This window comes from Eublepharis macularius, chromosome 4 (assembly GCF_028583425.1).
Source record: "Eublepharis macularius isolate TG4126 chromosome 4, MPM_Emac_v1.0, whole genome shotgun sequence".
NCBI classification, from domain to species: domain Eukaryota; kingdom Metazoa; phylum Chordata; class Lepidosauria; order Squamata; family Eublepharidae; genus Eublepharis; species Eublepharis macularius.
In genome coordinates this window covers 186525760-186537069 of record NC_072793.1, presented here as the reverse complement: position 1 = coordinate 186537069, position 11310 = coordinate 186525760, and the positions used below count along the sequence as shown (strand labels likewise).

The window sequence follows — 11310 nt, the reverse complement described above, 5'->3', positions numbered from 1 at the left end:
CGGACACCCAGGCAGATTTTTTGATCGGTTTTGCTTCACTGTGTGGTGACCCCCCGTCTCCTGGATCAGGGCCAGTTTCTCTCTCTCAGTTCCCCAAAGGCTGAGCTCGGCTCGGGGCGTGGGGAAGCGAAACCCGAGAGCAGCTGCAGCAGCGTTCAGTCGGCCCCAACTGGAGGCAACTGACAAAGGAATGGGGGGCGGGGGAATGGGCTTTGGCTCTTTGACTTAGGAGGACTTTGGTGTATGATGTAGTTTGGTGCAGTGGTTAAGAGCGGTGGGACTGTAATCCGGAGAGCTGGGTTTGATTCTCCGCTCCTCCACTTGAGGCCAGCTGGGTGACCTTGGGTCAGTCACAGCTCTCTCAGAGCCCTCTCAGCCCCACCCACCTCACAGGGTGTTTGTTGTGGGGATAATAATGACATGCTTTGTAAACCGCTCTGAGTGGGTGTTAAGTTGCCATGAAGGGCGGTATATAAATTAAATATTATTATATTATTATTTTCCCATGAGATCTTGACTGGGGTTTGTGTGTTTCTTTCTGCTGCAACTGTGCAATTAAAGGGATTTCCAGAATGGGGTTGGTGTGTTATCTGTCACAATTCCCTCCTCCCCAGTATCTTCCACGTAGTCTGGAAGGAGCTCTTCTTCCCAGGCAGGATCTCCTGGTACAGCAGAACGAGGTGTTCAGTGGATCGGGGGCCTCTTGAATGCAGAGGGGGTGATATTTTTTGGAACGGCACCCCCATGCAAAAAACCCTGCAAGGAGCAAGCTAGCACTGTAGCCTCATCTGTCCCTGTTGTGCTAGTTTTCTACTTGCAGGAACTTGGCTTTTTTTGAAGTGTAAGGAATTTAAAGTTCAGAATTACTTTAGTTCTCATGTTTGCCACTTCTCCCCCTCACCTTCATCATGGAAGCTTCAGACATTAGCGATCTCCTAAAGGGTAGGGAGGCAGGTGCCGGAAGAATGTGTCTCAGTCAAGAATTCCCCAGTTGAGGTGCCACGACCGAGGAGGCCCTGCCCTTGGAAGCCACCCACTACGTTCCAAAGAGGATGTCCGTGTTTCCAAACAACATGTCTATCATTCACAAAAGCCTGCTCTAGGGAACACACTTTCAAAATATCGGGTGTGGTTTGGGCCTCCTTCCACAAACACCAGCCCTGAGCTGGCCAGTCTCTGGCCTAAGGCCTGCCCCGATTGAAAACCACATGGGTAGGGTTGCTACCTCCTTGACGGGAAACTCCTGGAGATTTGGGGGGGCAGGCTTTTGGGAGAGGAGGAAGCTCAGCAGGGGATAATGCCACAGAGTCCACCCTCCAAAGCAGCCATTTTCTCCAGGGGAACTGATCCCTGCTGTCTGGAGATCGGTTGTAATTCCAGGATATCTCCAGGACCCACCTGGGAGGTTGGCAACCCTATGCGTGATGGATGGCGGGATGTCCAGAGTAGAGACCCACACAAGAGGTGCTCATTCCAGACACCGAAGCTTCCCTGCCTGGCAACTGGTGACTCTGTCAGTCTCTGAGCTTGCGATTGGCTAATCTCTGCCTCCAGGAAAGTCCCAGCCAAACCCAAAGCAAAACCCTTCTCGGGTGACAAGCCAGTCCCGGAGAGTCCCTGGCAGGCGTCCAGCCGGTGCGGAGTGTGTGTCTGTGTGTGTGTGTCTGGGGAACGCTTGGCGTCAACAGACCTTCCTCACCTGGGCAAGGTGCTTACCTGCCTCCTGCCAGCGGCACCTTTGCTCCCCTTCCCCGCCCCCATTTAGCAGGTCTCGTGTTGTCCTGAGCACCTGGACCACCACGGCCCATTCCATGATCCTGGAGAGGTTTCCTCCTCCTCCTAACGTTTTGGGGAGATTAGACATCTTCTAGCACCCTCCAACGGGGGGGCCTTTTCCAGGCGGAGAAGCCCTTTCCCGAGAACAGCCTCCCCCCAGCCCCGAGTCTTGGCCCCCTCCCTGCCCAATCAGCTCCCAGAGGCAGGGCAACATCACCAGTTGCCAGGCAGGCCCTGGCTCACCAGAGCGGGTCAGAGGCCTCTGCCTGACTCAGCAGGCACTAATTCATAAAACAAACTGGAGTCCCGTGGCGTCCTCTGCCCTTCACCCCTAAAGCACAAGTGCTGGCAAGAGAGAGGCATTCTGCATGTGCTCAGAGACACTCTCCTCTCTAGCCCGCCTACAGTGTGATGCCTTGACACCCCCCCCAAAAAATTAGAGGTTTGGGGGCTGAGGTCTCTGCCAATGCATTTGGGTCGGTTCTCATGGACATGGGTCATAATTGGACCTTCACAACTTCCCGGATCCTTTCAACCTCAGTAGGGAAACAGGACCGAAATGATCGACGGAGCAGAGAGGAGCAGACGCCTCCAACATGACCAGGTTCTGATCTGCCTCTGAACTGGAGGCTAAGTTGGAAGGGATCAGGGAGGTTTGACCCCTGAAGAATCCGGGAAAATGTCACGGCCGGCTGCAGGCATATCCGCTGGAGCAGCTCTGGGTATTAAATGCCTTTGAATGATTTTTAAAAGTGCCAATGAAAACGAAGTTGAAGGTTGTAGAGGTCAGAGTGCCGGACCAGGATCTGGGGGGGGGGGCAGGTTTGAACCCCTGTGGCTTCCTCAGGTTGGCCCCTGGCTGCAAGGTGACAGTGGGACTCACCATACCAAAAATAAAGTCCCATCCAGAATTACTTACCCCTCCACCCCACCCCACCCCTGCTGTTTGCAACGGAAGCTAAGGCTGTATGTTTGTGGCAGACACAACTCCTCCCAAAATACGGGTACAGGTTCCAAAACTGGCCCCCAGCTGCAGGCTGATGGTGGGACTTGCAATGCCAGAAGTGAAGGGAATCAGAATATCCTGGCCCCAGTTAGGGCCTCAGTAATATAATAAATATCATACAAATGCTCTGCTCAGAGAACGTGGACCAGTAGACGTCCATTAACTAGTGGGTGTGGGGCGAGCAGGCGCATGACGCTCACTCACAGATGTGTGTTTGCTGACACACAATACACGGAGGGGCCTCACTGCACCTTTGTGGTCCTGCTCGACTTCTGGTTCTGCAGTTTCCAGGCTGTAAAATAAAGCAATAAGACTCAGAAGCATTTGAACAAAACCCCAATTTATTCCTTTTTCAGAAAAATGGCAATAGGGAAATGTTGGGAGGGGCATCGCTACGGAGAGGCCTTGCCCCCCCCCAAGTAGATTTACATAGCGAAATCTCTCCCCAAACGCCTCCCCAGCCCTGAACCATGGAAGAGGAGCCTGGCCTGAGTGCAGGGCTGGTTGGCTCTAGAGGAAGCGGCTTTGGCTCCATGCTGCAAGCTACTGAAGGGTTCCTTCCCAGGACCAATTTCAGCATTATGGGATGGGGGGGGGCGCTGCTGAAGAACACCGAGTCTTCTGCTGGCTTCTCTGCCTGTCCACACCTGCACGGATCATGTCCACTCCCTCTCTCTACAGTTCCTTCCTTTTCTACCGGCTCCACTTCTCTAACAGCAGAGAAATTAAGCAGATGGACTTTCCACCATCTTCCTCCAGGCCAAGAAAAGGTTCGCCTGCGTTACTTCCAGCTGCCAAACTGCTGTTAAAGTCCCAGGAGAGGAGCCAGTCCAAAGGAGGCCCCGTCAGCTCCCCTTCCTCACCAACTGACTGCTATCAGGGAGACGGAATACTACCTAACAGTGCAATGCCCAGAACCAAGGCAGGCTCTCTCCAAGTCCCTGACAGGGAAGAAATCAAATGGCCGGCACGTTCTACTCAGGAGTCCAAGCGGGACCAGAAACAGGGCAAGAGAACCACCCAACAGACACACACCGAGCAGGTGGGAAGAGAGTGAAAGCATCTCACTGCAAATCCCCACCTGTTTTCCTGGACTGGAGGGGGGCCCCAAACAGATAGCAGGGGGAGGAGGGCCCTCTCTTTTGGGAAGAGCCTCAGGGACAGACCCTCCCAGGGCCATTAATGCCCAAAGAACGAACTCTGTCATGGAAGAAATGGAAAGGATTCCCACAGGCCCACTGGAGGCCGGAGCTCTCAGCCCTTGGGGAGCTGTCTTGGGGGGCACCGCTGAGGGGGGGCACCTTCCCAGATGACCCCCCTGGCTGGGACCCTGCAGGGTCATTTCAGTGAGGGCACCATACTGGTGGGAGGGGCCACATGGAAGGCTGCTGGGGATCTGGAACGTGCCCCCCCCACATGGTTCTTTGAGGGGAGCCGATCCAAGAGGAGGGGGCTTTGCCAAGAAAGAAGCCGTGGAGGATGCAGGTCAGCAAAGCGGCAGGCGCAGATGTCCACTGGAAGGAAGAGGCCCATTGACCATTGATTACCTGGAAGGGAAGGAGAGCAGGGGGGTGAGAATGTGTCTGCCCCCCCAAGCCCTCTGGAGCATCCCACACAGCCAGACCCCCCCCCACACACACACTTCAGGCGCGGCTTTGCAAGCTCCCCCGCCCCCAGCTGTGACAGCGATCTTCTTTTGTGCTCCTCCCTTTCTCTCCACCCTCCCACCACACTTCTGGGACCCCTGAGCCACTGTGAGAGTCCCCCCACAATTTGGCATCATGTCCCCCTCCCTTCCGGCAATCTTTCAGCCTTCTGACCCCAGCTCCCTGGCAGGACAGTCTGGACTCACAGCCCCCTCCGGCGGAAGTTGGCCCCATCCAGCTGCCGATACTTGATGACAGAGACGGTGCCCACAATGATGCCCACGATGCCCACGGCCAGGCCCAGGCCGCACACCACGTTCTCCGTCGTCTCTGGAAGGGGCTCAGCCATGTTGGCATCTGAGGGAGGAAAGTAACATCAGGGGCCAAGATCCAGAGCTTCCCCAGTGATTTCTGCCCCTGGGATTCTGCGTCCTTCAGGGGCATCACGGAGTTCCTCTCCCCCCTTTGACCCCAAACCCTCCATGGAGACGTTCAAGAGCAGCGGTCCTAGTGCCCATCTCCCCCCCCACCCCATGCAATTTCTCATGTGTATTTGGGGGTGTGACTGAATAGAGTAATGGGGCTTTTTTTGTCAGGGTAAAGAATGAGGAGCGTTAACTGGATCGGGGGCAAGGAAGGGGGCTTGGGCAAGGGGCCTCAGGAGAGGAAGGCTAAGAGAAGGGCTGGCAGGAGACGGGGGTGGGGGTGGATGGAGGTGCCCCTTCACAGGAAGTAAATGGGGCAGCCTCACAAGGGGAGGGCAGACAGTGGGAGGTGCCAGAAGCTGAATTAGCATCTCTGGGGAGGAAGGGATGAATTAATTTTGTTATTTATTTGCGGAACTTACACCCTGCCTTTCTGCCTTTGTGAGGGGGGCCACCAAGGCTGCTAATGGATTAAAAACTGACATAATAACAACACGTCTTAAAAACCATGGGAACCAACAAAACACACAGCATTAAAACTGTTTGAACCAGAGCTAAAAACACACACAGGGATGAATCCTGACAGTTCTGAGGGTGCCTTGTGGGAGGTAATGTTAATATTATATATTATATTTTCTGTGGTGGTCTCAAACTTGTGGAACTGCCTGCCTGTGGCCCCCCACCCCACCCTCCTATCCTTCCACAGAATGCAAGAAACAGAAATGTTCAGAGGGGCCTTGAGGGAGGGGTTAGAACTGTAGCATACTGGAATAAATCAGGAGGGCACCCAAGATAAAGGAGCAGGAATGCCGTCTGTTGTGCTGTTTATTGTACACATCACGCTCTTTTTAATGCCACACCTTCTTCCTTTGCAATCCCTTTTCTTGGTTATGGGATGCCCTGCCTCTTAGACCGGTTTCCATTTGCATTGTTTTTCTAGTTCTGTAATCCTAGTCCTACCAGGTTGTGTATTGGAGGCATCTGATCAGTTGGATTGCTTTTGAGGCTTAGAGACAAAGGTGAGCTCTAAATATAATAATAATAACAATAATATTAAAACCTTGACTAAAGGCCTGCTGGAGCCCTGGAGCCCTTTGCAGCAAGCAGAACCGAGAGTCTGGTGGGGCCACCCCTGCCCAGCCTGAGAAAAGGCTCCGATTCACACACACGCACGTTGCATCCCCGGGTGACTCTCTGAGCTGACCGTGTGAAATGCCTCCCCTGAGAGGTCTTGCATTTGTGGCACCGTCTCCACGTGATACTGCAGTGGCCTACTGAGGACTCCTTGAGTGTGAACTCACCCTGAGCCCCCCCTCCCCAGAAGAAAGCCCCCCCCCCCCGCATCCTTACTCCACTCCTTGGTGAGGGGCTGGGCCAGGCCCCAGTGCTCCACCCGGCAGTAGTAGACGTCCTCGGCCTCCGGGACGAAGGGCAGGTAGGAGAACCTGCGGAAGGCGTTGTCTCTGCTGGGGTAGAAGACCGTCTCCTGCACGTGCTCCTCCACCTCCTGCCCGTTCTTCAGCCAGGTGAGCTTCACTACCGGGGGCGAGAACTCGTCCGCCAGGCAGATGAGCACGTTGGGCTCCCCCAGGGCCACCAGCTTCTCAGGGTACATCGTCACCTTCGGGGGAACTGCAGTGTGTGTGGGGGGGGGACAGGAGAGAATGTGTGTTGCAGGCCTGGATCGCAAACCGGGGCCCCCTTCAGAGCTCCCCAAGGGTCCCAGAAGGGAATCTCCACTCACTAAAGGGGAAAGATGCCCCCCTCCTTGGCCGAACATCTGGGTCAGTATCAGGGTATGGAGGGTCTCTGACTGGGCCTGCCTGGCACAGGATGAGCTCTGGGGATCCCCCAACCCCAGGTCAAGGGGGGCAACAGGCAGCCTCCTGGGGGAGGATCTTTCAGGAGGGTGGGCACTGAGGGGGGGGTCCCAGTATCGTGATTATATGCGAAGGGAGGGAATGGGGGGATTCCATCATTTTACAGTAGCCAGAGGGGAAAATATTCCAAACTTTTCAAGACATTAATTCCCCATGACTGTGTAGTGAGGTGCAGAAGTTAAAGTTTTGGAGTAAGATCTGGGAGAGACAGGTTCGAATCCTCACCCCGCTTGTTGGGTGACCTTGAGCCACTCACATACTCTCAGCTTGACCTGCCTCACGAGGTTGTTGTTGTGAATATGAAATGGAGGAGAAGAGAATGAGGCAAGCTGTTTTGGGTTGTTATTGAGGAGAAATGTGGGGTCCATAAAGAAATCCAATAAATAAATTCTTTGAACACCCTCGGGGTGAACCCCACTGGAGGCAAACAAGGACAGGAAGGCTCTGTCATATCTCACAGCTACTTAGAAGTGAGGCAAGCCACCCCAAAGTCCGGCCTGCTCTCCAGGGCTGAGCCTGGCGATTTGGGCCTCATGTAAACCCCAAAGATGAGGAAGGGATTTGGGCTGCTGTTAAGAACACCTTGAGCTGAGACGGGCATTTTATTTTGGCTTTGGCTCAGGATTCAGGGTCTGGATAGGGAAGGAGTCTTGTTTTTAGTGGAATAAAGAAGCTCCCTATTGAGGTGCCCATCAGTTCTAGCTTTTTGTGTACAGGTTCTATCAGTGCCTTTTTCCCCCCCTTTAAAAAGAAAGAGGGGCAGGAATTCATGGTATTCTCCCCTCTCAGACCGAGTCTCAAAGGCCCAGGAGGTGCTGGTACTCCTTGAAGAGGTGCAGGAAGCCTGTCAGCTGTGGTAAAAAAAGCTACCGCTGAACTTTAAACGCTGAGGAACCCTGTGTAGAGGAAAAAAGAAGCCAATTTCCCCTCAGCATTTGTGTCGGGTAACTGAGGCACAGTTTTAACGTGCAAACCCCCCGGGGGGAAAACTTACAATGTCTGGGCAGTGGGGTTGAGAGCCAGTTGTCCATTCTGAACGGATTTTCCCTGACTAAATCTATACTGTTGCCTCTTATTTTTTGTAAATAAATGTTTGTTGCTCAGTTTCCCCTGCACCTTGTCAAAATAGCTGTGTGAAGGAGGTTGCATTTACCTCAGAATTAAGTACCCCCTTATTCTTTTCGGGTGACAAATAAGAACGCTTAGCAGAACACAGAGTTTACACGCTACTGAACAGTTAAAGAAAGGGTCTCCCCCCTTTTTTACTGATTGTGACAGCTAAAGGAGTTTTAAACACACAAAAGGAGAAGCCGGAGTGTGGGACTGGGACAGCCAGGAGTCCGGCGGGCTGCGACCTGAAAAGCCCCCCTGGTCTCTCCCCCGTCTCCGCCTATCTCACCTGTGTAGCTGCCACAATATACAATATATAAAAAGAGCGATGGTGCAAAGAGATGCCACAGAAGCATCTCCAAATCTGAAACTAGGCTGAAACTTGGGCTGCGGAAGTGAATTCCCACCCCAGGGAAATAAAAGGCCCTTTCCCAGCTTGAAGAGCAGGGAGGGCAGAGCGGCCGGTGCCAGGCCGGGGGTGCAGGCGGGGGCGCCTGAGCCTCCTGCCACAATGCCACCCCCCCCCCCAGCAGTACCGTTCTGGGCCGGGGTGTAGTTGGAGCGGCTCATGAGGATGTCCAGGTTGTGGCGGTCGGTGGCGATGTTGGCCAGGGCGCCCTCGGCCTGGAAGCCGGTGAACTCCTGGAACTGGGGCAGCCGCCAGACCGTCTCCTTCTTCTCCAGGTCCACGTGGAAGATCTCGTTGTTGCTGTTGAACTCGAACAGGTACTCTCCCGGCCCCTGCTCGGAGCTCCGGCCCCGCAGCACGAACTCCACCTGCGACAGCACGTCCTCCGCTGCCCGGGGAAGGAGCGAGAGGAGCGGGGCGTGAGCCGGAGGGCTGAGCCCCTGCTGCGGGGGCTGCCCGCCATTCACACGGGCGAGATCAGGCCCCTCTTTCTGTCCCCTCCAAGCAGTGGGGCTGACCCCTCTGAGTGCTTTCCTGGCAGGCTTGGCGGCCTCACATTTCCCTCCGCCTCCCCATACTTGGCCCTGCTGGGATGGGATGAAGGAAGCCCCCCCCCCCTGCCCCACAGGGCTAATCCCTCAGACAGAGGCTGGTGCCCTCCTCCCTGTCCACTGGTGGGTCTGGATCCTGCCCCTGCCCCCTCCCTTCCTGGTCTTTTCCCGAGGTAGAGGAGGATGAGGAAGGAGAGGACCCCTTCCTCTGGGGCAAAAGGAAAGGGTCGGGACCACCAGCACGCAGCAGGGCCGGAACCCGTCTTGGCTCTGTGGGGCGCTTCCTTCGCCCGTCTGAAGCTGGAGGAGAAGCGGGGTGTGAGCTCTCCGAACCTGGAGAACTTCCACCTGGATCCGAGGAAGAGACAGTGCCTCCCCCTGACAGGTAGAGGGCTTGGGGGGAACCTAGGCTGGGGATCACGGAACCAGAAGGGCGGGCTGCTGCGGCAGGGGCTGGGGGAGCCCCCCCCCCCCCATTCCCCAGCCAGGATTTTCATTCTGTGTCCTCAGAGCAAAAAGACTCGAACCGAGACCTGGAAACGGCCCTGTTGTGGGGTCAGCAGCAGAGGCCCTTTCGGAGCCCGGCAGACTGAGGCTTCGCCCTCCAGCGGCTGAGCAGGGGGTGGGAACGGAAGAAGACGCCCCGGTCTCTCTGAGCGGAGCCCCCCACCCAGGCGATGGCTCGGGCTCCGCGGAGGGTGAGACACGGCCGCCCCCCGTCCGTCACTCAGAGCAGAGGATCCGGCCCCTCCCCGGGGCACCGGACTTCCCTGCTGCTCTCCGGGGGTCTGATTGGGGGTTCCTCTGGCTCTCCTCTGTCTGGCATGTATTGGAAAGGCGAGGGGGAAGTTTGAAAAAGAACTCCAGTGTGCAAATATTCTCCATCCGAAGGAGATCCTGAGCTCCCAAGTTCGATCCCCGGAGAAAGCTGTTACCCTCTCCCTCCCCCCGCCCCCAGTAAATAAAATCCCTCCAGGCCCCCTCCTCATTAATTCCTCCCTCCACATCCATCCCCCTGCCAGGCTTTCCCTATGCACTGCGGGGGGGGGGGAGTCTCTTACCTGCCACAAGCTGCCCACCCAGGAGGGGCAGCAGCAGCCACAGGCACCCAGCCAAGCCCCCCATTCCCGCTGCCATCTCAGAGGAGCGACGTGTCCAGTCAGAGTGCCGAGGGGGCGATGGAGGCAGCGGGGCAGAGCTCGGTCCAAACCCCCGACAGGAGCGGAGGAGAGCAGGGCCACGGCAGCCAATGAGAAAAGGCCCGGGTGCTGACCTGGCAGTTGCCAGGTAGAAGAGCCCCAAAACTCAGCCCAAGTGGCAGATAGACCGAGGGAACTCCCGGCCACCGGAACCCAGAAGGCAAAAGCTGCCAGCCCTGCCCAGGGCAGAAAGGTCGAGGGGAGAAAGAGAAGAATCTCTGGATCCCCGAAGCCTCCTCTGCCTGTGCTCTCCCCCTGTGAGCTTCCTAGGCAGGGACTGCGACGCTTGTGTGTCCTCTGTAGCTCCTGGCACGCTTTGGGCAACAAAGCAAGGGCTGAGCCTGGGAGACTCCCCCCCCCCGCTCCCTCCTGCACTGCCCCCCCCCCCCAAAAAAGAGGCCCAAGCCAGCCTGGACTCTGGGTCTTAAAAATAAATACCCACCTTCCAACCGCTTCTCGTCATCAGGGCCCCTCTAGGTACGGGGTGGAGGGGGGCAATGGCTGCACTCCCCTACACTTGTGCCAAAGAAGTCCCGAGGGAAGAAGTCTCCGTGGAAACGCACAAACCAGGGTCCCTCCAGTTCTTTCTTGGCAGCTGTGGCTGGCTGGCATTCTTCAGGGTCTCCCCCCGCAATGCCAAGGAGGGCCCCTGAGAACTTCACCCACCGTCCATCTAGAGGAGGGTCCCCTTGACGTCCGAGGCGCCCGGCTGCCATCCAGTCTGCGTGTGCTGCCCAGTGCCTGCTGCTCTGCCGCCTGCTCTGAACCTCAGGGAGACGCCTGTGGGAATGCGCACTACGGCTGGGGGCTGAGGAACTCTCTACAGGAGACACCTTAGCAGAGAACTGTTAGCCGAGAAGGGTAGTTTGAAAAGACAGAGCCCGCAGAGATCGCGCCTCAGAGGGTTTCTATATTGTCCATTTTGCCTCCCTGAAGGCCTTGTCAATTTCACCTTCCCTTCCGGGAGGCAAGGAGGAAATTAACACACTCTCCGAGGAGTCTCCAGTCTCCCTTCCCAAGGCGGAGGCTCCGTCTGCTCCCCCAGGACCTTGTGGATAGGAGACGTGCAGGGCTGGGAGGTGGCAGGATCGGTCCCTTGGTACCAGGCTATGGGAAAGCGAACAGCAGCAAGGGACCCAGGCTGCCTCTGACCCTTCCAGGTGGGCAGCGGACGTCACTTGTCCGGCCTGCCGGTGGTGGCCTCTGTGGCCCGGTCGCCCTTTGGTTTCTGTGGCCTGTCCCTGGAAGAGCCTCCATCTCCTCCCCCTTCTTTTCTGGATGGGACCAAAAGTGTCCCAGGGGGAGGAG

General features: G+C 56.3%; 2 protein-coding genes across 2 annotated transcripts in view; one reads left to right on the top strand and one right to left on the bottom strand.

Moving 5' to 3' along the window:
- LOC129328487 (H-2 class II histocompatibility antigen, E-S beta chain-like) overlaps positions 1 to 11310 on the top strand; it is a 261776-nt gene that overhangs the window by 227229 nt on the left and 23237 nt on the right. The gene's annotated exons all lie outside the window — the stretch shown is intronic.
- LOC129328502 (HLA class II histocompatibility antigen, DR alpha chain-like) lies at positions 3106 to 9986 on the bottom strand. Its single transcript, XM_054977609.1, has 5 exons — positions 9865 to 9986; positions 8380 to 8640; positions 6204 to 6485; positions 4635 to 4785; positions 3106 to 4329 (listed from the first exon to the last, which is right to left on the bottom strand). Exons 1-5 carry the CDS (start codon positions 9938 to 9940, stop codon positions 4326 to 4328), a joined length of 774 nt encoding a protein of 257 aa, XP_054833584.1. The 5' UTR covers positions 9941 to 9986; the 3' UTR covers positions 3106 to 4325.

Coding starts and splice junctions, on each gene's coding strand:
- LOC129328502 (XM_054977609.1), bottom strand. CDS start 9,940: ATGGCAGCGGGAATGGGGGGCTTGGCTGGGTGCCTGTGGCTGCTGCTG. Junction 8,641..9,864: donor GGGTGGGCAGCTTGTGGCAG/GTAAGAGACTCC, acceptor TTCCCCGGGCAG/CGGAGGACGTGCTGTCGCAG. Junction 6,486..8,379: donor CTACACCCCGGCCCAGAACG/GTACTGCTGGGG, acceptor CACACACTGCAG/TTCCCCCGAAGGTGACGATG.